Genomic DNA, 27,341 nt, shown 5'->3' with positions numbered 1-27,341 from the left:
AAATACACATCACTCAGTGCTCTGGTTATATGTTTTGAGTTGTTCCCAGCAGAAAGGTGAACCTACATCTCTTTTTTAGCCTGCAGTAAAGGTGGTTTAATGCACATGATGACCACGCTTTCCAGATTATTATTTGTATATAATTTTGAAAGCATTTCATAATTTTCCTTCCACTTCACAGTTATGCTCTACTTTGTGTTGATCTATCACGTAAAAGCCCAATAAATGCATTGAAGTTTGTGGGCATAAGGTGAAAAGATGTGGAAAAAATTCAAGGCGTCCTTCGTTTTGCTCCAATCTGCAGAGCCAAAAAATAAAAAATAAAAAACACGACTCTGGAGGAGGACTGAGTCGGGAACAAGCAGTTTCCTGCCAAATCCCTCACAGAATACTGAAAAGCATTTGCACTTTCCTTTATTACCATCTGCAATGAAAGATATTACCCAAATCAAGAACTAAGAGATAAAATAGAGTGACATCTACTATCTTCGCATCAGACTGTAAGAAATCAGACACAGAAAAAGGTATTCTACTAATTTGAAAGAAAATGTCCCGCCATCATCTATTTGCACAGGTTTTATTGATAGAAAGTCACACAAAGAATGAGGAAATCTTAAAAAATGTTTTAACAAAGCTGGAAGACCGAGTCAACATTACACTTCACCATAAAGTCTGAAAACATTACATTGAAATTTTGTCAATAAATTTTGCCATTTTGATGTCCCGTTTAGAAAGCCCTCCACAGTCATGTGTGGTCAGTGTTATTTGCACCTGTGGAAACACAAGCACACAGTTTCTAGTTATAAACATGTAGAAAAACTCATGTTTTATTGATTTCACAGTTTTTGGTTCTTTAGCATAAACCTAATCCAGTTTTGCATATTTATGTCAAAAATGCGTTTACTGGATCAAAGAATATATCTGTTATTGTTATTTATTACATAAACACTATGTGAACTAATACAGAATAAATACTTTTTTATTAAGAGTGTTTTTTTCTGTAATATGTTGTTTTTATGTCAACTCAACCAGGTAACTTCATAAGATTTCTAATTTTATTCTTCATTTCCTCACATAATTGTTTATTAACGTCTGTAAATAAAATGGATGTAGCAGCTAGAATTTATCCAACCTTTTTACCACCACCCCAGATTTGATCCTTTTCTTCCAGATGAATCAGTTTTGTTTCTAATCATGGACTTTGGCTGCTTTATTTGTCTTATCCTTAATGCCGTATGATTTGTTTAAAGTTAAGCAGCTACTAAGACACATTCCTCTGACAATAGAGATAGCATAAAAAAAAAAAAAGAGTAATTCAATTTTCAATTCAATTCAGTTTATTTATTTAGCGCCAATTCACAACACATGTCGTCTCAAGGTTCTTCACAAAAGTCAGGTTCATACATTCCTATTAATTGTAACCATTGAACAGTTCAGTCAGATTCAGTTATTTATTCAAATTGGATAAAAAGTTTTTCTATCTAAGGAAACCCAGCAGATTGCATCCAGTCAGTGACTTGCAGCATTCACTCCTCCTGGATGAGCATGTAGAGACAGTGGACAGTCACTGGTGTTGACTTTGCAGCAATCCCTCATACTGGATGAAAAACATCCAAAATCCAAAGAGGGTTTCAAAGACCTTCAGAAAGTCCAGAACTACTGATGAAGACCATTTTAAGGCCCCTGTTCACACTGCAGGCAAATGTGGCCCCGAATCGGATTTTTCTGGGCTCAAGTGACCAGATCAGACTTTTCAGAACAAGTGTGAAAGTAGCCTGAGAAACTGCATGAAGGTCTGGCTCTTTGAAGGTAAAACATAAGAATGGGATGACTAAGGACTTTTCCAAAATACTGTGCAGCCATAGTAAAGTAAGTACATCCCCTTCCAGTTTTGGGGTTCTACGTATTAGGACATACAAATAATTTGGTTTTTACCAATATTTACATTTGCCACACAACAGATTCCACATCGTCATTTTCAAGCAAAAATGATGTGTCTCGAATAAGTAAGTACACCACTGCTACTTCAATTTACTTTATTTATAAAGCGTTGATTAACTACTTTCTAATTACGAGAATAAAGTCATAATATTGCAAGAATGAAGCTGTAACATTAGGATAATATGTTAGCTTACATGTTGACGGTACGGTACGACATCGGCTGCTGGGCTCAAACTGAGGCTGCTGTTTGGTTGAGCTGGTCATGTCAGATCTTTATAAGTATTGCAGCTTTTTTCTCTGTGAAATTACTCTTTTCTCTTAACATTATGACTATTCTTATAATTTTCAAAAAAATAATGATCTTAGGTGGGCCTTATACTACATCGTACACAACAAATGCCATCTCAAGGCACTCTACAAAATTAAACCAGTTTATAGACAGAAGTATATATGAAAATCAACTCAGTTAATTAAAAAGGGAAAGTAGGCAAGTAATCCTAATCAAAAGAATTGGATAAACTGATTGTGAGCAGGTTTAGTTGCTCTTCAGCTGACAGATGTGTGTGTTAACACAATGCTAGGATGGAAAGACATCAGCAATGGCCTTAGTGATGCAAATTCTACTACAAATCTATCTGGAAAGGGCTACAAGGCAAATTCCAAACAATCAGAAGTTCAGGTTATTCACAAGTGGAAGACATTTATGACTGGAAAGGATTATGTTATTATTAAATTAAAAGGCCTTTTTAAATCTAAAAAGATTATAGCAACTTGTCTTAGATTTCCAAAGTTGCATCTGAGAGATCGGCAAAACATCGGGAACGATGTAGTTCGGACAGAAAAGACCAAAGAACGGCCATTTGGCCATAATGCACAGCACCATGTTTGGTGACCACCAAACAGCATACCAGCACAAACATCTCATAACAACTGAGGTGGAGAGGCGATGATTTGGTATTGTTTTGTAAACCTTACAATCATTAAGTTGACCATGAACTCCACTGATTACCACAATATTTTGGAGCCAATTATGAGGCCATCTGTCCAACAGATGAAACCTGATCCAAACTGGGTCAACATACCTGGAAAAGGTTCAAGTCACCTTAAATCCAGATCTCAGCCTAACTCAAATGCTGCGTTGGGACCTTTAGAGATGTCTGCAAACCTCAATGAACTGAAGCAATGTTGTAAAGAAGAGGGGGCAAAGTGGGAAACTGATATAAGCCAACAAAAAAACAACTATACAAGAGTGGCATTGTTGCTAAAGGTGGAAGGTTGAACTTCTTGAGTTGCCTCAGGAAGTACAGTCTCTGCTGGACCTTCTTTCGAACAGTGTCTATGTGAAGACCATCTCAGGTCCTCAGAGATGGTGGTTCCTAGGAACCTGAAGTGGTCCACAGCTGCTACGGTGTTGTTGAGGTTGCCAGATGGATTGAAGGCAGTGGTGTGCGAAGTCCTCTTTCGCGGTGTTTTACCAGGGCGCCAGCACATTTCCCCCTCCGGCGCTTTCGGCGCAGTATCCCATAGAGTGCCGCAGCTCCGCTTGCCAGAAGCTCAGTGAACCTCGGATCGCTGAAAGATGGTGAAAAAAATCCCAAGAGAGGACTCTCTGATGTTGAGAAGTTCCTCTCTACTGAATGAGACCACAGTACTGTGGCTCGAAAAACATATAAACACACAAAATACACAAAGAGAGATCGAAGTTCCGAGGCGGCCATCGTCGGCGCCATCTTGCTATAACTGTGGCTGTAAATGGCTGTAAATATAACCAGTAGGTACAGGTTTTGGTCGCTGAGCAGCATGTCTGATGCTCACACCTCACTGGCTGCTGCTGCAAACTAGAACTGAGAAGAACATGGCTTCAGCTTTAGAAGACAACATCTGAGTTATTTAGATCTATTTGTTGGTTTAAGCTGGACAAAACAATAATGTCAAACCCTCCACAGTTTTCTTCACACATAAACGAATCATGAAAACTGAGAAGAACGTTATTTATGCTCAAGAATATTAGTATGAATTCAAAATGGATCAACTATTTTGTTCAGGCTGAAAGTAAATCTGTGTGAGGTTTGTCTGGAAGTGTCTGGTGGAGAGCCCGGTTGTTGCTCAGAGACCAGCAGCACCATTCCTTCAGCCACTTTAATAAAGAGTGGATTAGGAGCAGCATTCCTCCTAAAGAGCCCCGGTTCACCACACGATAATTCAGTGGCTTCAGTTTAATGCAGGGAGATTTTCACAGCCGGGCTGTGTCATATCACACACCTCTTTACCTCTGAGACAAAAAGAGAGATGAGTGGATGTGTGAGCACTGGTGTTATGAAGGTGGAGATATTTGTACGGTTTTCACAAGCAAAACTAAAGCATTACCACCTGAAAATGTTTTGTTTTTCATATTATTATTCCTGACTGACTTACAGAGCATTTTTAGTGGTTTAGGTGGAGAGGTTTCCAGACCTGGAAATGATTGTTCAGCATGAAAACAGATCTGATTTAACTGATCCACTGAAACCAAACGGGATTATAAACATAAAAGCAGGAGAACAATTCGATTTTCAGTAACTGATCCTAAAGAAAGAGACCTTTTCAGATACGACTACGGAGTTTTATTTGAACCTGGAGAAAGTGGTTACCTTATTATAAACATTGAACCACTCTGGGTGATGGTTCATCTTCTCTGCCTGCAGAGCCACACGTGACATGAAGCCGAACGCCTGGAGGAGAAAAGAAATTATTCAATTAAACAGAATATGAATTTCTATTCTTTCTGTTTTACTAATCATAACAAAAACATGTATTTTTAGGGTTTTATCAAATCAATTCAAATTAAATTATCATTGAAAAGGACATTTTTTCAGTAATTCATTTGAAAGTGAAAGAATTGCTCCATATATTTAAAGTGTTCTTTATGTCTATTTTGATTATGGCTCACAGCTAATACAAATCAAAAATTCATCTTTTTAGACAAACATAATATGACATAAGACCATTAAATATGATATTTAACACAAAGTTATGACTATATTATGGCCTACACAATCAAGGGTACCCCTGTTGACTTGACAGTTGTCCAGCAGACAACCTAACCACAAAAAGTCACTGCCAAAAAAGCTGACTGTTCAGAGTGCTGCATCCAAGCATTTTAATGGAAAGTTGAGTGGAAGGAAAACGTGTGGTAGATTTCTACCACTACAAAATGCAACCTTAAACCAGAGTTTGTTAGATGTAAGTTTATTAAGTATGTGTTGTTAAGTAATATGTGCTTTAAATGCAGCTTTCTTCACTGAAAGAACATTAGCAAACCAAAACATATGAACTCCTCTGAGATCAGATTGGAAAAACCAGTCTGAGCTTTAATAGGACTGAAGTTAAAGTGAAAGAAAAACAATTATTACAAGAACACATGAAAAATGTGTTGTGTTTAAATGAACTGGACTGGTTCCTTACAGAATAGAAGAATCCTGAAGGTGAAATTTAAAATTCTGATTGCTTCTAGTAAAAAAAAAAAAAAGGTCTCAACACCACTTTACTGATGAAGGATTGACCAATTAACTGTTGCAACCCAACAGCAGACGTAAACATCATCTAAAGGGTTACTTCACAGATGTAATAATGAAAATACATGCAGCTGAACTCATGCAGGAGGAAAAGAGCAATGCTGCCATCTGAGGCACAGAGAAGCACAAACAGACTTATGCGTGTGTGCATGAAGAAAGCCCTCCAGTAAGCCCACTTCCACAGCCTTACACAGAGCAGAGAGGCATGCACATTGAGAAACATCCTCACTCTTCATATTTCAGGTTTTGGTATGTGTCTCTCTCTCTCTCCAATCACAGGCCATCCAGGGAGTGATTACGGTAATTCTAATTATCTACAAAGAGGACAGTGAAATCCCTCGTCAGGCTCGCTGTGACAAGAGGAGGAAAACAACTCAGGTAGGCCCATTTCAGAGCAATTTCCCACTGCAATCTCAATTAAGCCCCTAAATGCTTCCTCTCTGCCTAATTAAATCAACTGAAATGCCATTGTTTACAGGCCGGCGCTGCGGCCCCATCCGCCACCTGACATGACGAAACAGATTTACTTTCACAAAGGAAATTGGGTTTTAGTCTGTTTAGCGTGGCGGACCAATTTTTGAGACGGCCTGTTTGGTTCCCTTATGCATGTAACACGATCGCGAGCTCGATCAAATTGGTTATCAGGGAAGCCTTCTGCTGATCAATTTAAGTAATTGACATATTCCTGCAACTTGACCCCAGAGGCACCAATTTGGAGAGTGAGGCGGTCTGCTTTTTCTCAGTTTTCACCGGCTCTAATGGAGATGGCTAAGCAGCCTGTCATGTCAGGTGTTGTCCAAACATGTCTCCTCTCTCTGGGGCTGAGCTCAAGCTAAACTGCTGCTGGGGAACACTGAGTGACAGCTAAAAGGATCCAGTGTTAACACTTCGAGGCTCCTGCACATTGACCCATTTCAGAACTTGATTTTTTCACTTCTGGACTCTATTAAGGAACAAAAAACATATACCTTAGGGCTTCCATAAGCTCCTGAACGGTCAAAACTGCCCTGTGAATAAGGGGCAAAGGATTTCACAAGTTCCCAATTAAATAAAACAAAATATATCACTGTCATTTTCCCAAGCACTCAGCAATTTGGCCCATTTACACATAGTACTTGTTAAAGCTCAAAATCAAAAGCAGTACACAAAAAAGTTGGTGTCAGAACCCAAGTGAGGGTAAAGAAACAGAGTGGGTGGTATTAAAACAATCTCCAGGAACTCCAGGAACTTTACAAAGTATTGGTAGTATTACCGAAGGTGCCATAATATGTAAAAAAGTAGTTGCAGTTGCACTATTCTTTAAATTTATATCATCTTTGCAATGTTGGAGCTGTGTCCACGGTCTCAGCTCAAAGTCGAGCTTCTTCCCGGTGAAGCATGGACTTATTCATGGATTCTCCTGGTCCTCAATCCGGTTTGTGATTCTGGACAGGATCTCAAGGTGCAGTCGTGAAGAAGAGGGTGTGTTTTTCTGGGAAACTCAGAGCCGAGGCCTTCAGCTTCTACTGAAGTAGTTCACAGCTTAGCCTGAAGCAGCTGGGTCAAGAGTCAGCTCCTCTGGTTCTCAATCGGAAAAAAGGTGAACTGTTCCCTCCAAATCTGGGTATCAAGCGGAGAAGTTCAAGTATCTCAGCGTCTTTTTCGAAAGTGATGGTAAGAGATGATGGAGTGGTCCAGGCATTTGATTGTGAAGCCTCCTGCAAGATTTCTAGGCATGTCCCACTGGAAAGAGACCTCGGGGCAGACCCATATATAGTATATTTTCACGTATACATCCTAAGCTTGAGCTATTCTGCAACGAAGAATGGCCAAAGAGTTCAGTCTCTAGATGTGCAAAGCGTTTTGAGACATCCCAGAGAAACTTGGTTCAACGAAGTATTGACCCAAAGGGGCTGAAACAAACGCAAAAATGTTGAAAACCACTTCAAAATGAATCCCTTCTTAGTACTGTTCTTTCAGACGCAGTTGCAACATGAGAAAATGCGACTATGTTCCCAGGGTGGCACTGTATATCCATGTAGACCTACTGAGCCACAAACAAACTACAGGGCTAAAAGTGACCTCTAGAGGAAGGGAACGTGAGACATAAGATAAGGTTTTCTCCAAAACTAATAGAGAAATACTTTAGATCTTATGGGAGAAAAAGTAAGGACACCTATAATGTCTGTCACCAATGGGTCATCTCAACATCCTCCACTTGGGCCCAGAAGAAAATGAAACCACCTCTCCACTCCCAGCCAACATGTCAACAGAGGTCAAGAGCTCTCCCTCTCAAAGTGCTTTTGTTTAGCCCATTTGTATTGTTTGGGCCACGCTTCTGGAAGACAGCGGGTCAGCCAGCAAGGCGGCCATCCGTACTGGTGTCTCCAACAGCTCAAACAAGCTGCAGCTGTCAGAGTCAGATAATTTGACATGACATTACACAGGACCTCCATCCCAAATAATCAGAAACACCCGTCAGCAGAGCCCCACTACATGCACCCCCACCCACCGACAGACACTCATGCCTCTGAGGAGCCATTTTGGAGCTATTACAGCATGATTGTCATACAACACTAGATGAAATAATTTGACATCGGAGCGAGGCGGGGTTCTCGCTCTCATTGCGGCTGCGGGCTGAAATGCAGGACTCCGTTTCAAACACATGTCTGCTTTACAGATCGGCTTTCCACTGCTGCGCAGTCCAAGGGGCTTAAAAAATACGCTTGCTATGCCTTGCCAGGACTAAGTGCATGCAGATTGCGCCTCCTCTAACTAGCCTCTGACAGACACAATCATACTGTACACACTCATCCTCTGAAGTAGAGAAGCTGCTCGCCAACATTACACACCGCCAGAACCACCACCCGACGATTACCCCACAAGCCTCATCATCACCCAGAAACACCTCTGCAGCAAAAGGCGAGAACTCTGTGATTCTGACCAGTGATGATTATGATGATGACCACACCTTCTATGTTTCATTCCTCTTCTGTACCAAACAACCTTTCCCAGCCTTCCAGCTGCCTAAGCAGAGCTTCTCTGCTAAGCTGGGATGTAATTTAAAGCAAAATAAAATAATTATGAAGCAAAGCTGCTGAAGTTAAAAGTGTTCAACTTAATTATTCATTTGTTTACATTTTCATACTTCAACAGCTGAGCAACACAAAGAAAAACCTCACTTTGAGAGCCTTACTGACACACATTTAGGGTCGTGTATGATGTTTAACAACATCTCAAGCAAGTAACAAGTGACAAGTTATATTCACACAGCGTTGAGGCAAGTTTGTGCAACCCCCCCGATGAATTGCAGAACTGCATTTAAATGTAAGAAAGAAAAAGAAAAATAAAGGCCACACCTTGCAGCTTTTCTCTGGATATCTTATCTCAGAATGAGATGAACCTTCTAGATGCCAAAAAGAGCTTCATGCTGGAGACAACCGTCAGCTGTGGATGTACACAGATATCAGAACGATTACACATCAATCACTGTTTAAATCCATAAACGTAATACTTATTTGAATATTTTTTTATGATCTACTTTAGAATTTTTATTTTTATTAACAATCGTGTTAAAACATTCTTATGTTTTTTTTATTCTGCTTTATTTTCTTATGTTTTAAACCGTTTGTCACTTATCTATAGTCGTGAGTGGTTTATTTATAATGTATTTTTATATATTTTATGTACTTTCCATTTTGTTTTTTTTATATTTTGTAATATTTAGCTTTTTTTTATTTTATTCCAGTGTATTTTTCATCCATACAATAATATTATATTTATTTATTTATCTTGATATTAATATTTGTTCATTCATTCAGGAATTTTCAAATTGATGCAGTGACAGAAAAGCTAAAAGAGCCCCAGTTATGGGGCTAGCATAAAATCAGCATTAAAAAATAAACAAAGAGAACATGTAGCTAAAACACAGTTAAATTACATGGTGACTCTATTAAATGATTGACTTAAATTTGATTTTAAAATACCTAGAAAAACTAAGCAGCACATAAACTGGAAGCTGATTCAATAAATGATTATAACCACCCATTTTAAAAACCTAAATTGAGCTGGGTTACATTTAAACTGACTTGGACCAGATTTACTTTTACTTGTCTAATTTCTCACGGTGAAATCATCTAAACTGACTTGCTGTGTGCAGCGTGGGGCTCCATCAAGGCTGCTCAACAGGAACATGCCAATGAAGTGGTCACTCTCAGCAAAATAAGCCATCAGCCTAATCCCTGAGGATTCATACCATCCATGTGTGTGTTTGAGAGTTCGGTTTACCCAGGGGCTCAGTTTTAGTTGTAGGACAACTTATTAGACACAAGCAGACTGAGGTTCTTAAGGAGAAGCAGAGGCTTGAAGGAGATTTGGAGGAAGAGGAGGGGTGCCCTGATGGAATATAAAAAGGGGGGAGAAGGCCTCAGAGAACAGGGAGGGTTACGTTTTTCTGCCTGCAGTCATTATCTGCGGTGAACCGAAGTGTTAACGTCTTCTTTCACTCTTTGAAATGCATACTTTTAAGACAAATACAACATAAATGATTAAGTTTATTTTCACTTTCAATAACTGCAAATTATGATCTTAGGGTAACATCAGAAGCAATGTTCTTCTAGTTCTCTTTTCTTGTTATTTTATATATTTCCTTTCTGCTTCACAAAAAGAGTATGGAAGATTTATGCAGCATCTTCTCATCTTAGGAATGTAGCCATTTCATATTCAAGAATAGCACCAACATAGCAACATCAACATATCCCTGCTCCAACACACCAGAACAAAAAGGCTCAATTACCTCCTTGGCACGTCAGCAAGTTCTGCAAAGACCTGGTCATTAACCATTCATTTGATTCAGGTGTGCTGGAGCAGGGATGCATCCAACGGTTGCAGGACGTGCGGCACTCGTGGACTGGAGTTGCAGACCTCTGGTCTATACCCAAAATGTAAAGCTGTGAACACAATTTTCAGTATCAAGCAGACGTTAAAGATGCAGCTAAATATCAGATTTTAAAGGCTACGTGGCTAGAAAACAAGATGGTAGTTTGGTCATGTAGCAGGAATAGAAACGTTAAATTAGAAATTACAAATATCTAAAACGGTACCGGTATAGGTTAATTACAAGAGTACAACGTCCGATACTGGGTTTATTTTCTCTTATTTTAGGCAAACAAAACGTCCTTACTACAAGGAGGGTCTAACAGTGTTGAAGGTAGTTTCTGGAAAGAAATGTTTATCCAATTTAACTAAATAGTGCCCCCTACAGTCCTAACATCAAACAACAGTTTGATCAACTGAAGGGTTTCTCAATGTTATGTAAAAGATTAAATAAAAAAAGACTTAATTATTTTGGCCAAAACTTCCAGACATAGAGGAAGGTGTTTGGGTCAGAGGAGACCACAACAGAACTTATTGGCCTACATGTAAAACGCTACAAGTAGCAGAAAAGCCAACACTGCACGTCACCCTGAACATACCAATCCCACAGTGAAACATGGTGGTGGCAGAATCATGCTGCGGAGATTCTTTTCTTCAACAGGGAAGCTAGTCAGAGTGAATGGGAAGGCGAATGGAGCTAAATACAGGAGAATCCTGGTAGAAAACTGGATAGAGACTGCAAAAGAGTTGAGACTGGGGCATAATTCACCTTCCAGCAGGTCGACGACCCCAAACATACAGCCAGAGCTAACCAGAACCGTTTAGATCAAACCATATCCATGTATTGGAATGGCCTAGTCAAATTCCAGACCAAAATTTAAAAACGCAGTATCAAGGACTGAAAGCTGATGTTCAAAGACACTCTACATCCAATCAGAGCTGAATAAAAATAAACACCACACTTTTTCCTAATATTTTTTGAGAAAATGTTTGTTTTATTTTCCTTCCACTTCACTACGATCCACTACTTTGTGTTAGTTGCATTTGCAAAGGAAGGGTCCACGTTTCACGGTGGGAATTAGAGTTGACATGTGGACGCAAAGCAAGTCCTTATTTAAACAACTTTATAAACGATCTATATCATGAAATCCCAATTTCTGGGAATTTAAACCCTACTCTGTATGTGTAGCTTTATGTTGTCAAGTTTTTAAATACATTTTGTTCATCAGCCAATTAATTTCTGAATCAAATATCTTAATTTTACAAAGAAAAATGAAAAAATACTTTAAAAACCTGTTGAACTGTCGCATTTGAAACCTTTACTTTTTTAATTATCTGCCCATATTCATATTTATCTCACATTTTATGTTTTACTGTAAAAACCATTTAGTTCAATGGTGTATAAAATAAGCTATACAAATAAAAAATAGTTTGAAGTCAAGTCAAGTTTATTTATAGCACTTTTCAGCAACAAGGCATCAAGGCGCTGTACACAAGGAAAAACATTACAATGATACAGAAAATCAAACAAAGATCATTTAAAAATTAAAAATAAAGAGAATAGAATAGAATGATGGATAAGAAAATGAAAGGAAAATTGGACTGAAAACTTAATTAATAATGTTTTGATGGCCCAGTCAAAGGCCACTCTAAACAAATAGGTTTTTAATCTTGATTTAAAGCATTTTAGGGTTTCAGCGCTTTCACGGTTTTCTGGGAGTTTATTCCAGATTAGTGGAGCATAAGAACTAAAAGCTGCTTCTCCATGTTTGGTTCTGGTTCTGGTTCTGCAGAGTAGATTTGAGCCAGAAGACCTGAGAGGTCTGGGTGGTTGATCCACTGACAACAAGTCTGTAATGTATTTTGGTGCTAAGCCATTCAGTGATTCATAGACTAACAGAAGTATTTTAAAGTCTATTCTCTGAGCTACAGGGAACCAGTGTAGGGACTTTAGAACCGGGCCGATGTGCTCCACTTTCTTAGTTCTAGTGAGGACGTGGGCAGCAGCGTTCTGGATCAACTGCAGCTGTCTGATCGACTTTTTAGGCAGACCTGTGAAGACACCGTTGCAGTAATCAATTCTACTAAAGATGAACGCATGAATTAGTTTTTCAAGGTCCTGCTGAGACATTAGTCCTTTAATCCTGGAGATGTTCTTTAGGTGATAGAAGGTCAACCTTGTTACTGTCTTTATGTTCCTCTGAAGGTTCAGGTCTGAGTCCATCACTACACCCAGGTTTCTAGACTGACTGGTGGTTTATAGCTGTATTAACTTAAGCTGTGTGCTAACTTTTAAACACTCATCCTCATCCTCATCCTTTGGTCCAAAGATTATTACTTCAGTTTTGTTTTGATTCAGCTGAAGAACATTTAGGCCCATCCATGCACTGATTTCTTCTAAACATTTACCCAGCGCTTGAATGGGTTCATGGTCACCTGGTGACATCGTAACGTATAGCTGTGTGTCGTCTGCATAGTTATGATAACTTACGTTGTTGTTTATTAAAATCTGAGTTAGGGGGAGCATGTAGATATTGAATAGGAGGGGCCCTAAGATGGACCCTTGGGGAACGCCACATGTGATTTTTGTGCTCTCTGATGTAAAGTTACCTACTGACACAAAAAAGTCCCTGTTCTTCAAGTAGGATTTAAACCAGTTGAGTGCTGTACCAGAAAGGCCGACCCAATTTTCCAGGCGCTCTAATAAAATGGAGTGATCAACAGAATGCTGCACTAAGGTCCAATAATACCAGCACTGTGGTTCTTCCACAGTCTGCATTTATACGGATGTCACTGAACACCTTGACAAGAGCAGTCTCTGTACTGTGGTGAGCAGGAAGCCTGACTGGAAGACATCGAAGCGGTTGGTCATTGTTAGGAAGTTGTTTAACTGTTGAAACACAGCTTTTTCAATAATCTTACTGATGAAGAGGAGGTTTGATATAGGCCTGTAGTTCTGTAGTAGCAGCTTGTCCAAGTTGCTCTTTTTCAATAGAGGTTTGATAATTGCTGTTTTCAGGGCCTGGAGGAAAACATCTGACAAAAGGGACGTGTTTATTATTTGAGTTAAATCAGATGTTATTACAGGCAGAGCTTTCTTAAGGAAAGCTGTGGGTAAAAGATCGAGACAGCAGGAAGAAGAGCTTAGTTGCTGCACGATTTCTTCTACGTTTTTGTAGTTTATTTGATGAAATTGGGAGATTTTGTCAAAATCAGTTCTAGTTGGAGACAACTTTGGTCCTGGAGTTGATGTGGATGTTCTGACGGCCTCTCTGATCTTTTGGGTTTTTTCAGTAAATAATTTAGCAAATTCATTGCAGGCCCTGGTAGAGTGGAGTTCAGATGCTACAGTCAACCTAGCCCTTCACTTCATCCTCCGGCACCTGGACTCCACAGGAACCTATGCCAGGATCCTGTTTGTGGATTTCAGCTCTGCCTTCAACACCATCGTCCCAGTTCTGCTACAGGAGAAGCTCTCCCAGCTGAGTGCGCCCGACTCCACCTGCAGGTGGATCACTGACTTCCTGTCTGACAGGAAGCAGCGCGTGAGGCTGGGGAAGCACGTCTCTGACTCCCTGACCATCAGCACCGGTTCCCCCCAAGGCTGTGTTCTCTCTCCTCTGCTCTTCTCCCTGTACACCAACAGCTGCACCTCCAGTCACCAGTCTGTCAAGCTTCTGAAGTTTGCGGACGACACCACCCTGATCGGACTCATCTCTGATGGTGACGAGTCCGCGTACAGATGGGAGGTGGACCATCTGTTGGACTGGTGCAGCCAGAACAACCTTGAGCTCAACGCTCTAAAGACAGTGGAGATGGTTGTGAACTTCAGGCAGAACCCAGCCCCACCTGCCCCCATCACCCTCTGTGACTCCACAATTGACACTGTGGAATCTTTCCGCTTCCTGGGAACCATCATCTCCCAGGATCTCAAGTGGGAGCCAAACATCAGCTCCCTCATCAAGAAAGCCCAGCAGAGGATGTTCTTCCTGCGGCAGCTGAAGAAATTCAACCTGCCAAAGACTATGATGGTGCACTTCTACACAGCCATCATTGAGTCCATCCTCACCTCCTCCATCACCATCTGGTACGCCGCTGCTACAGCCAAGGATAAGGGCAGGCTGCAGCGTGTCATTCGGTCTGCTGAGAAGGTGATTGGCTGCAGTCTACTGTCGTTCCAGGAACTGTACACCTCCAGGACCCTGAAGCGGGCAGGGAAGATCCTGGCTGATCCCTCCCACCCTGGTCACAGACTCTTTGAGACTCTCCCCTCTGGCAGGAGGCTGCGGTCCATCCGGACCAAAACCTCACGCCACAAGAACAGTTTTTTCCCATCTGCCACCAGCCTTGTTAACAAAGCCCAGAAACCACCCTGACACTCTCCCTGTAACCTGTAACTTGTAACTCTATGCGTTACATTAACGCTCAGCTTGGACTCCTGCTTTACTTGCACAATGATCACCTGCACTGTTGTATTGCTCTGGCATCTTATACTGCTCTATATTTACTCTCACTCACTTAAAACTGTGCACATATATTTATATTATATTGTAGATATGTTTATACTGTTTCATTTGTATTGTATTGCACCGACTACGCCAAAACAAATTCCTTGTATGTCCAAAAACGTACTTGGCAATAAAGCTTTTCTGATTCTGATTACAGGAGGGTTTGTTAACCTGTCGACCGTGGTAAATAATGCACCAGCATTGTTAATGTTTTTGCTGATGATCTCAGAAAAGAAAGATTCCCTTGCATTTTTCAGTTGTAGGTTATATCTGTATAGTCTCTCTTTATAGATAATATAGGTCCTTCTCAAAATATTAGCATATTGTGATAAAGTTCATTATTTTCCATAATGTCATGATGAAAATTTAACATTCATATATTTTAGATTTATTGCACACTAACTGAAATATTTCAGGTCTTTTATTGTCTTAATACGGATGATTTTGGCATACAGCTCATGAAAACCCAAAATTCCTATCTCACAAAATTAGCATATCATTAAAAGGGTCTCTAAACGAGCTATGAACCTAATCATCTGAATCAACGAGTTAACTCTAAACACCTGCAAAAGATTCCTGGGGCCTTTAAAACTCCCATCCTGGTTCATCACTCAAAACCCCAATCATGGGTAAGACTGCCGACCTGACTGCTGTCCAGAAGGCCACTATTGACACTCTCAAGCAAGAGGGTAAGACACAGAAAGACATTTCTGAACGAATAGGCTGTTCCCAGAGTGCTGTATCAAGGCACCTCAGTGGGAAGTCTGTGGGAAGGAAAAAGTGTGGCAGAAAACGCTGCACAACGAGAAGAGGTGACCGGACCCTGAGGAAGATTGTGGAGAAGGGCCGATTCCAGACCTTGGGGGACCTGCGGAAGCAGTGGACTGAGTCTGGAGTAGAAACATCCAGAGCCACCGTGCACAGGTGTGTGCAGGAAATGGGCTACAGGTGCCGCATTCCCCAGACCTGGGCTACAGAGAAGCAGCACTGGACTGTTGCTCAGTGGTCCAAAGTACTTTTTTCGGATGAAAGCAAATTCTGCATGTCATTCAGAAATCAAGGTGCCAGAGTCTGGAGGAAGACTGGGGAGAAGGAAATGCCAAAATGCCAGAAGTCCAGTGTCAAGTACCCACAGTCAGTGATGGTCTGGGGTGCCGTGTCAGCTGCTGGTGTTGGTCCACTGTGTTTTATCAAGGGCAGGGTCAATGCAGCTAGCTATCAGGAGATTTTGGAGCACTTCATGCTTCCATCTGCTGAAAAGCTTTATGGAGATGAAGATTTCATTTTTCAGCACGACCTGGCACCTGCTCACAGTGCCAAAACCACTGGTAAATGGTTTACTGACCATGGTATCACTGTGCTCAATTGGCCTGCCAACTCTCCTGACCTGAACCCCATAGAGAATCTGTGGGATATTGTGAAGAGAACGTTGAGAGACTCAAGACCCAACACTCTGGATGAGCTAAAGGCCGCTATCGAAGCATCCTGGGCCTCCATAAGACCTCAGCAGTGCCACAGGCTGATTGCCTCCATGCCACGCCGCATTGAAGCAGTCATTTCTGCCAAAGGATTCCCGACCAAGTATTGAGTGCATAACTGTACATGATTATTTGAAGGTTGACGTTTTTTGTATTAAAAACACTTTTCTTTTATTGGTCGGATGAAATATGCTAATTTTGTGAGATAGGAATTTTGGGTTTTCATGAGCTGTATGCCACAATCATCCGTATTAAGACAATAAAAGACCTGAAATATTTCAGTTAGTGTGCAATAAATCTAAAATATATGAATGTTAAATTTTCATCATGACATTATGGAAAATAATGAACTTTATCACAATATGCTAATATTTTGAGAAGGACCTGTATAGTGAACCTGGAGTCCAGTCTTTCTCCACCTGCGTTCAGCTTTTCAACACTCATTTTCTTTCTCTTCTGACTGGTGGAGAACTTCTCCATGGAGACATTTTCTTCCCAGAAACGACTTTCACTTTAATTGGAGCAATTGAATCAATGATGTCCGAGATTTTAGAATGAAAGTTATCTACCAGCTCATCTACAGTGTTACAGGGCAAAGTGGAGGTTGAAGAGTAAATCTGGTTAGAGGTTTCAGCAGCACCGTCCTTAAAGATGTGTTTTCTTATCATGTCTCTTTGACAAACTGAGTCATTAGAGATGATGCTTCAAAAATAACAGAAAAGTGGTCAGATAGAACAACATCAGTTACAGACACCTTGGAAATGTTTAGACCCTTAGTGATGATCAAGTCCAAAATATGTCCCTGTTTGTGTGTTTGCTGTTTAACATGTTGAGTCAAACCAACATTTCTAAGAGTGTCACATAGATCTATTGGACCTCTGTCTTCAGGATTGTCCATGTGAACGTTGAAGTATCCCACAATAATTAAACAGTCATAATCAACACATATCACAGATAAAAGCTCATTAAAATCACTGATAAAGTTTGTTTTGGACTTAGGAGGCCTGTAAATATTCAAGAACATGGTTCGGACCGGGCTCTTTACCTGGAGAGCCATATATTCAAAAGAGTCAAATTTGGCCAGAAATACTTTTTTACCCTCTAATAAATCTTTAAACCTTTTCTTTGCTGTCTGCTCTCACAAAGAAAATTGTAGTTTGGAGGCGTCGCCTCTATCAGAATGGGAGCTTCATTAAATTCATGTAACCATGTTTCTGTTAAAAACAGAACATTAAGATCGTGGTCAGTAATGAAGTCATTGATTAAAAATGATTTTCCTGACAGAGATCTAATGTTCAGTAAAGCCAGTTTATATGACTTAGTTGCTGATATTAACTCTGTGTCTGGTTGTACCTGACAGTTTATGGTTTTCATTGATTGTTTATTACTGTCTCTTATCCTTTTAGCTTTGTTCTTTCTGTCACATATAAGCACAGAGATTTTACAACTATCTCCAATTAGGGGCCCAAGTTTTTCCTGGAGATGATCATTTCTGATAGAGTTACCACTGGGGCCCAGACTGTATCACAGAGAAGTGATTTAAGACACAAAAGTTAGTCCAGTTTGTTACAGCTGTGGATTTTTACGTCCCAGAGTTGCCTGCCTCACTGACAAAGCGCTTGTTGACTTTGCAGGTTAGACTTGAAATAACAACCCTCCTGTTTTCAGATTCTAAAAGGCAACATTTGAATGAATCCCCACCCCCTCCTTTCCCATTGCTGCATGAGCGAGTTTTTGTGGGAAAAGAAGGAATGCCATTGTTGTCAACCTCAGCTAACACAACACAACAGTTGAGAATGCACAGCTCACATCGTTCTTTTATATCTAACCGTTTCACATGACTCTGTCTACTTTCTTTACAGAAACATATAGCAGATGGCCAACCTTTAAACATATAAAGCATAAACCTCTGTGCGTAAAACAACATCAGCAGCTGCATCTTAAAAACATGTAAGTCTGAGCAGAATATGCAGCGTTAAAGACAGGAGCGCATGCAGATGTTTCCACATGTGGTTGCAGGGATTCGTCCCCCAGAAACAGGATTTCACCTCTCAAACCTGATTGAAGCACTATGAATTTGATGTTAAAAAGAAAAGAAACTTAGCAGGTAAATTACCGAGCTGGTTGCAACAAACAGGAACCTGTGACTTTCCACTTCCAATAATCTACGTAATTCAAGCCTAAAAAAGCAAGCGGAGCTGTCATTTTGCTTTTATTTGCACTGCAGCTCTGCCGCCCCTAGTGACCACACAAGGAAGCGTTTCCACACAGAAAAGGGTTTGTTATTTCCATCATAAATTCTTGGGGGATCCGATTTCTGCGAGTGCATCTCTTTAGATAAGTGGTAAATGGAAATCAGCCAGAATGTCGCTCCTCATCACTGCTCCTCATTTTAAAAGCCCTTTAAGTGCAACAATGAAAGTGAAAATACACTAAAGGACTGAAAGCAGTAAAAAAAATATAAGGATCAGAAGACAACAGTTGCCAACAAGCAAAATTGGAACAACATGAGCTCATCTTGCAATAACACAGGGCACAGAAAGAGAAGAAGAGACAAAGACTAAAAGAGGCAGAGATAGGGACCAAGAAAAGGCCAAAACAAGGAGAAAGAAAGGCGCATCTACTAGGGGGGGAAGATGGGGTTGTTAGTGGTTTGCAAACCAGATGAGACATTTTGACCAATTTGATTGTTTGTGAAAGAAATCATTCTGATCAAAACCCCCAACTGCTGCCAACTGGTCGCCTGGCGTGTCTCTGCCTAATGCGGACTGACATGTCGGGTAAGAGGAGAGGCTACGGGAGAGGGGAGCCACAGATGGAGGAGGGGGGGGATGTCAGTATTCGCTCTCTGGCTTCAAACACGGGGAAGTGTAAAAGCAGGCCATTTTAGTGGCTGAAACAACTAACGACGGGATTAGAGGAAGTCCACTAAGTGGCCTTGAGTCGATGAAGTTTACTTTGTCCAAAACTTATTTAAAGTAGGAAGCTGATTATAAAGAAAAAAAAGGATGTGATCAGAAAATCTGGACTATTTATGTTAAAGTTTCTGTGTTTGTTTTACCCCAAGAGGCATGGTGTAGACCTCCAAGTATGGCTGTCCAGATCACTCCATAGTGATCCAAGTCATTTAGGAATATTCTCAGCTGATACTGAGGGCCAGTCCAATAGGTCATTTAAATCAATGCCATCTAGTTTTTTTGCTCCCTTATAGATTTCTTCTGTTTTAGCTTTGTTGTCACAATTAAATGTTGAAGTTCAAACTCATTCTGACCCCAGACAGATAACCTGGGTACAAGTACAAAAATCAGCTTTCCCCTGATGGCTTCTTTAATTAGGGAGAAGAGGCTATTCAAGCCAACCTGGTCCTCTGTCATAAAGTAATTGCACCCTTAGCCTACTAACTGGTTGGCAGTATCAGCTGCCATCAAGAGCTAGTTATCAAGTGTTTGTGATAACTAGAAATGAGTGTGTTACATGTCATTGGAGAAGTTTTGGTCCACTCTTCTTTGCAGAATTTTTTATTTTTTATATTGCTGGAGGATTTTCAAGCATCAAGTTTGTACTTTGACTAGACCACTCCAACACCTTCACTTCACTTTGATTTTACGAGTCAGACGTGGACTTGCGTGTGGCAGATTTTGATTCAAAGTTTTTATTTAGGAACAAAATTAAAAGCATTCAAAATAATTTTCCTGTCATTAGCGGTCTCCAATTATCTAACTGGGAACAGAGGTAACAACACACCTTAGATGTAAGAGGAAATGACGCTTTAAAAAAGACAAAAGGATAATGGAGTTCACATTTTAAACTGTCCTTAGAATCCTTTATTAATACTTGACGTTGATTGAGGGTTACTAACTAACCAGTAGCCTCCATGTTTATTTCCTTGAGAAAGTAGACCCTTACCTCAAGTCTGACATTTTCAAAAGACTGCCAACGTTTCCAAACCCAGCACGTTCCTCAACAGACAGGGAGTGAAAGCTTAAAAGGCTAAAACAGACTAAAATGACGTTGCTGTAAAATGTTTAGCCTTCATCTTAATCCAGGTCAGTTATTCCCGACACCAATTTGACAAAAATGTCCCAAAGGCTGGTATGAATGTACTTCCTGTCACTCTATTTTATATTCGTACTCGTACTCGTCGTCTTCCGCTTATCCAGGACCGGGTCGCGGGGGCAGCAGACTCAGCAGACGCCCAGACTCTATTTTATTTTATACCAAACAAATTCAGGTACAAATGAGCATGCTGATAGCACTTAGGTGTGGCGCATTAACCGATTGGAAAAAGGTCAGATTTTTGAGTTTGCGGTCAGGGCTAGTGTACCCTAATAGCTGCTGATCCAAGAAACAAGATGGCTATGTTTTTGTGCATCTCTAGTGCATTGTGTCAAAGACGAGCTTCACCATTTTACTAAAAAAAAAAAAAAAAAAAGAAATGCATTAAAAAAAAACTTTTAAAAAATATGCCTCAGAGGTCTGGAGCTGGCTATAAACACAGCAGAGGTAGGATGACAAATACAAAAACAGACCTGATTAAAAGTTTTAAAGTGCAGCTCCTTGAAGATGGCATCACGATCCTCCACCTCCATCCAGCCTGTCACCCTGAGCTCCATCACCAGCTGATCCCGGTCTGCAGGGCTGAGCCAATGGGAATCGGACGACTGGAGACAAGTGACGCCCAGTTATCAAAATCAAACATTTTTACCACAAAGTTCATTCATATATCCTGTTTTTAGTCTGGTTTTCTGGATTTCCTTACTTATAATTGCAGAACCGCAATACATTTATGGCGGTATGTCAGAGTAACACTGATCATTTTGCGCTTTTGTTTTTTTTGCATTTTACAATGTTATTTACTTGCCAAAATAGTTATTTTTAGACGATTACCCCATGCTGGTGTGATTATTTTTGATGAGCAAATGTGTACACAATGGAGCAGCTGACTGAGCAGCCTATATAAATAAACTTGACTTGGCTTGACTTATAGCTCAAGTAATGTTTGCAATGAGACTACAAAAAACTCATGTTTTTCCTCTTACTTGCTACTTTTAAGTTTCTGTATATTCAATGACATGTATGTGTTGGATAAAATTACTGCTGTAATTTACAATTTACCTGCTTTGTCTGAACTAATTTAACTTGTGAAATAAACCATGATACTGATATAAATGTTTTTTTTTATACTGAATTGTATCTTTAGTACATAATGAAATGACAAGATTAATTTATTTTATTTTAGAGTCAAACATAAACCAATCTAGCTATGAGGATCATGAGAAAACAAAAACAGAATTATGCAGATCTAGTGGTGCATCTCAAAAGTTTAACAATGAAAACCTGTTTGATCACAAACATAAATAGTAAAAAGTGGGAATCAACCCTAAAATGATTTATTAGATTACAATAATTTGATTGCTTCGTCATGACAAAAGGTTATATAAGTGTGTATAGTTGCGTTCCGCATTAGATGTTTGTCTTAGATGCAGTACAGTAGCATGGATTGTTTCATGCTTGTTAAGAATAGATAATGTCATTCTTTACACTAATTAAGGTGAATGTACAAATATATTATCAACCATTAGCTCTCCTGTGTTAAACTGGAAACTGCTGAGAATGCAATATAAGGTGTTATCAGCTCTGTTGTTACATCTATGCATTTGCTTATTGCCACAAATTTTTATTGCTTTTCAATTGTATGTTAAATACATAAATGTAATGGAAAATCGCCACCCTGGTGGGGTCAAATAAAACTTAAAAATACAAATTATTCATATTTAATTTTGAATGCAACTTGGTCAGTCTCCAGAAGGTGGCAGTGTGGCACTACAAACAGGCACCTGTGACTTCTGATTGCATTTCTAAATAAAACCTGAGCTAATATTTCAGTTACTATCCGACTACTGTGTCATTCATGTCTCTGTGTCTTTTAATGTGGAAAAACTACTAATACTGTGATTTTAAACCAGCTTTAAGGTTCTTCCATTTTGTATTTAGTTTCTTATTCCCAAACGATATCTTAAAATCAACAGAAATCCGAAGAGTCGAAGAGATAAAAATGCAAACTATGTTAAAATATTACAAACTTGACACGTTTTTGCCGGTAAAAATTTTAATTTGGAGTATTCACATAAGCATTTTTCCTCATATGACACTAACTAAACGCGACATTTTTGCCATAAACCTGTCCCCACGAAGAAACATCCTTGTGGGGATAAGAACTGTCGCGTCCCGCTCGTCTAAGAAGAAGCGGACACAAGCTAATGCTAACAGAAAAGTCCGGTGGCAGCTCTCACCATTTTAGAGGAGCAGTTTCTTTGCAGCGGAAGTTTCCTCAGGCTGCTCAGCCGGCTGCAGGGCCGAGAGCTGCTCGTCCTCCGGATGAACATTAACCCAAACATTTCTGTTAGCTGAGTCCAATCTCTACAAGCTGTTGTGCACAAATGCGTGCCCTCCGCAGCCCTGATCCCATGTTCTACGTAGCTGTTCAACATACTGCCTGATCGAAATCACAAGCCAGGAGCCTGGCTACACTAACTGTTAGCACCTCTATTGAAACGACACACAACAAATGTATGTGTGTAAAAAATTATAGACAAAAATTCAAACGGACTTTTTTTAAATATAGCCTATGATTTAAGTAATTAAATTATCTACGGTGGCGCAAATAATGGTATTCATTCCAATAAAATAAAAGCATTTTCTTAATTTATACTATACTTTTTTTAATTATTTACGTTCCAGGAACATTACATCATTAATCCATCACTTTCTGTTTCCCATGGGTACAAACTTCAGCCACTTGTCTCTAGCCTGAACAAAGAATCATATTTATCTTACCACCAGAGTGAGATGAATGGTAAGGAAGGTTTAAAAAAATCTCCAAAGCTCACAAGAGGCAACTTTGTCTCCATTAAAACCATTACATCTGACATGAAACAAAGACGAATATGTGGAAAAACATTTCACGCCCACTGTTAGGTACGGTAGAGGATCTGTGATTCTGTGGGCCTGTTTCTGTTCCTAATGCCCTAATAACCCTTTTTAAGAGTGCATGTCATCATTTGAATTCATATTACTACAACCTAAAGCAAAGGTATGTAGAGGCAATCTCTAAAATAATTAATGCAACATCAGTTCAAGGGCACCTTTGATATAAGAGATTTTAGTTTTTTTTTTGTTTTTGTTTTTTTGCCAAAAGCTTATTGTGTTTTAATGGACCAAAATAAAAGAAACTTTTTTTAAACAAATCCCTAAAAAACAAATCATTCAACTATCTTTTAATGGTCAAGTAACTTTGATTGATTCGATATTAAAACAATATTTTGTAAAACAATACCAATTCATACAGGATCTAAAAGGTTGTCTAAAATCTAATATTCTAAAAAGCTTAAAATTTACAACAAAAAAAAACGTAGCTTTGACGAATTTGTCTATAAATGGAAAAATTAAATAAGGTCCTGTCGTCAAGGTCGTCAAGCAAATATAACCAAAAAACCCCTAATACTAAGATTAAACCTTCAGTTCTTCTAACTATGATCCAGAGACACATTATCAACATGTTTTTATTTAGGCTGTTTTCTAAGCTTAAATAAAAAAATGAAAGTCAAAAATCTTTCGGTGAAACCTTCCTATGCACTGACTCAAAATTATTCATATATGACTGGTTGAAACCTGATACATGGAGTATTTACGTAAAGTTAGGAACCCAGATTTGTGCAAATATAGGAGATATTACCAGGGTCCAGCACAATTTTCCACACGTGATTCAAAAAAATCCACAATCATTCTGGACAATTAAGAACAAAATACTAAGAAAGTTGAGGATTATTATCTTTGTGTTCAAAATCATAAAACAACATAATGCTCAAGTGTGTGTGTTAAAGACCCATTTTACAGTTTATTCCACCTTATTTAGCATCAGATCTAACTCAGGTCAGCTTTATATTAAAACCTATAACACTTGTCTAATCTTGGATTATTCTACAATAAGTGAGAATCTTTAAAGAACAGAAATGTTTGATACTCCTATTTGGTTTGGGTATTAATGAAACAGTACAATTTGGCATCTAAACCCAGTTTAAAGAACCGCAGGTCTAGTTTAAAACCCAGGTACCAAAGGTGAAAAAGACATTTTTATTTTTAAGCATGGGTTCAAAACAAGCAACAAATATTTGAGTTGTGATGAGGTAAATAAAAAATTAAGGCTATAAATTTTACCTTGTAGGTTATAGAAAAATGAATAAAGTCTGGAAATTCAAACATTTTTATGATTAATCTTTTTCCTCTTTTATGGCATCTTGTCTAACCAGTTATATAACTCAGTAAAACACTTAGGCTCGTTTAATCTGGACTGGAGGATCCGTCACTAAAACAGTGTTTACTACACAGCTTGTGACCTTTGATACCCCAATTCAGTTTGTAAAACAATTAAATATTTCAGTTTGGCATCAATTCCCAGCTTTACATATAAAAAAAAAACACACTGGTTTAGTTTAAAACCCGCAGACTAAAAATTTAATAAACATATTTTTAACAAGGGTTCAAAACAACTGAAATATATGGAAGTTGTGAAAAAATATGAATGGATATGAATCAATGTAAAAAGAAAGAGTAATTTTTTTCTAGAAATAAGATAAAACAATTTGGTCCACTGTGTTTCATCAAGGGCAGGGCTAAAGGCCGCTATCGAAGCATCCTGGGCCTCCATAAGACCTCAGCAGTGCCACAGGCTGATTGCCTCCATGCCACGCCGCATTGAAGCAGTCATTTCTGCCAAAGGATTCCCGACCAAGTATTGAGTGCATAACTGTACATGATTATTTGAAGGTTGACGTTTTTTGTATTAAAAACACTTTTCTTTTATTGGTTGGATGAAATATGGTAATTTTGTGAGATAGGAATTTTGGGTTTTCATGAGCTGTATGCCAAAATCATCCGTATTAAGACAATAAAAGACCTGAAATATTTCAGTTAGTGTGTAATGAATCTAAAATATATGAATGTTAAATTTTCATCATGACATTATAGAAAATAATGAACTTTATCACAATATGCTAATATTTTGAGAAGGACCTGTACATTACATCCCTTTCATGCACTTCATCATAATCATCATCTGGGCCTCTTGTTTCTCTGTTCAGGCCCCACTAGTCATCCATTTATCAAGCTGATGGAGAGTGGTACAAACGAGTGTTTAAGGCGGTTATATTTACACAGAGGAACCCTGAACCGATCCGCCCTGAGTTCATAAGAACATATTCTGATGCAAGCACAGGTGATGCGTCAGGCAAGATGTTCTCAGCTTGTTTGATGGTTGCCTGCTCAAATTGATGTTGTGGGGAGAATAGGTCCGGGTTACTCATGACCTTGCCTGCCATCATCACCAGATTCTGGATTGGGGTTTTAAATTTAACTGTAAGTTTTCCAAACCAACCAGTAATACCACATCTAAGAATGGACCGATGGTTGCCCTGTAAAAGATTATGGAAACACCTAACAATCTGAGTCATCTAAGAAATTGAAGATGCTGGTGAACGTTTGCACGAACACTTGCCACATGTGTGCATATGCAAGATCACGATCCATGTGACCTGTTTGATGGAACTGTTGTGTATGGCTACAGGACTCCGGTCTTTAATTGCTTTGAGGTCCAGAAACAGTTCATCACTTTTTCGAAGTGTTAATCTGTAGTTTGTGAGAATAGCTCCAATCTACAAACTTATCTACGGCAGCTTCATTGCTGCCGGTGTTGACTGTCAGGAGACTCAAGTTTGAAAATCTTATTATATATTGGTTGGCTTGGGAACTGGTGCGGTCGTTTGTGTACAAAGTAAAAAGGTAAGGCGAACTATCACACCCTTGGGAAACTCCTGTGCTACTTAACTTGGAACCAGAGAGAACAGAATTGAATTTCACTCGATGTGACCCGTTTGATAAGAAAGAATAGTACCACATAATTAAAAAAGGGTTCACCTCCAACTGAACTAAAATTTTGATAAGGATGTTTGAAAAGAACTAAACGCTCAACAAAAAGAAGTCTGTCATCTGCTGAGGAGCTCTCGAGGTGCTTTAGTGCAAGGTGCAAGTGTCAAAATGGCGTCACTTGTGCTGCGTCCTTTAGCATATGCAAATTGGAAATGATCAGGTGATGGTTCCACTTCCTTATGTAGTAGCTCCAGTGGGGGTCTTTCAAATGATTTAATTACAGTGGAGGTGAGTGCCACCGCTAGTCATTGTAAACTTGAGGACATGCAATTTTGGAACTGGAATAATAGATTCTTTCCAGGTATCTGGCACTGAGTGAGTGTCCACAGAAAGCTGGAAGAGTTTATGTTAAATTGGAGAGAGCTTCTTTGCAGAGTTCTTGAGAAGGAAAGCAGACATATTGTCTGGGCCTGTCGCTTTTTTTGTATTTAAGACCTCAAAAACTCTGACTGACTGAAGGTCAATTTTACTTCTGTTCTCGGCGCAATTTACATTCTCTAATATTTACCAACATTCATTGAGATTAACAGTTTCAACCAATTTGCCTTTACATTCTTATTTAGTCCAGCCTTCCTTCTACAGGTCATGGCTCAGATAGATTCCCACATTTTCTTAGTGTTTGAGTTGGACAGTTCCTGTTCTGCCTTTTCCTTATGCTGCAGGAATATACAGTATAGACCAAACGTTTGGACACCTTCTCATTCAAAGAGTTTTCTTTATTTTCATGACTATGAATATTGTAGCTTCACACTGAAGGCATCAAAACTATGAATTAACACATGTGGAATTATATACTGAACAAAAAAGTGTGAAACATCTGAAAATATGTCTTATATTCTAGGTTCTTCAAAGTAGCCACCTTTTGCTTTGATTACTGCTCCACACACTCTTGGTATTATGTTGATGAGCTTCAAGAGGTAGTCACCTGAAATGGTTTTCCAACAGTCTTGAAGGAGTTCCCAGAGATGCTTAGCACTTGTTGGCTCTTTTGCCTTCACTCTGCAGTCCAGCTCACCCCAAAC

General features: G+C 39.3%; 1 protein-coding gene across 4 annotated transcripts; it reads right to left on the bottom strand.

The window, feature by feature from the left end:
* Positions 1-561: 561 nt before the first annotated feature.
* Positions 562-22,863, bottom strand: LOC124875967 (pterin-4-alpha-carbinolamine dehydratase 2-like). Of its 4 annotated transcripts, none has more exons than XR_007040174.1 (6): positions 22,629-22,863; positions 20,865-20,996; positions 10,270-10,423; positions 8,834-8,921; positions 4,572-4,652; positions 712-771 (listed from the first exon to the last, which is right to left on the bottom strand). XR_007040174.1 is itself a non-coding variant. In XM_047378412.1 (4 exons), the coding sequence occupies exons 1-4, from the start codon at positions 22,824-22,826 to the stop codon at positions 682-684; spliced, it is 501 nt and encodes a 166-aa protein (XP_047234368.1). In that variant the 5' UTR covers positions 22,827-22,846; the 3' UTR covers positions 562-681. The 4 variants fall into 4 exon arrangements, 2 of the variants coding, with proteins under 2 accessions (XP_047234368.1, XP_047234369.1); XR_007040175.1 differs by lacking the exon at positions 712-771 and adding an exon at positions 1,581-3,513; XM_047378412.1 differs by lacking the exons at positions 8,834-8,921; positions 10,270-10,423 and having other exon boundaries at positions 562-771; positions 22,629-22,846.
* Between the last annotated feature and the right edge of the window lie 4,478 nt (positions 22,864-27,341).

This window comes from Girardinichthys multiradiatus, chromosome 11, assembly GCF_021462225.1.
Source record: "Girardinichthys multiradiatus isolate DD_20200921_A chromosome 11, DD_fGirMul_XY1, whole genome shotgun sequence".
Classification (NCBI taxonomy): Eukaryota; Metazoa; Chordata; class Actinopteri; order Cyprinodontiformes; family Goodeidae; genus Girardinichthys; species Girardinichthys multiradiatus.
Note: the sequence above shows the minus strand (reverse complement) of the source record. Positions and strands in the feature narration are given on the sequence as shown.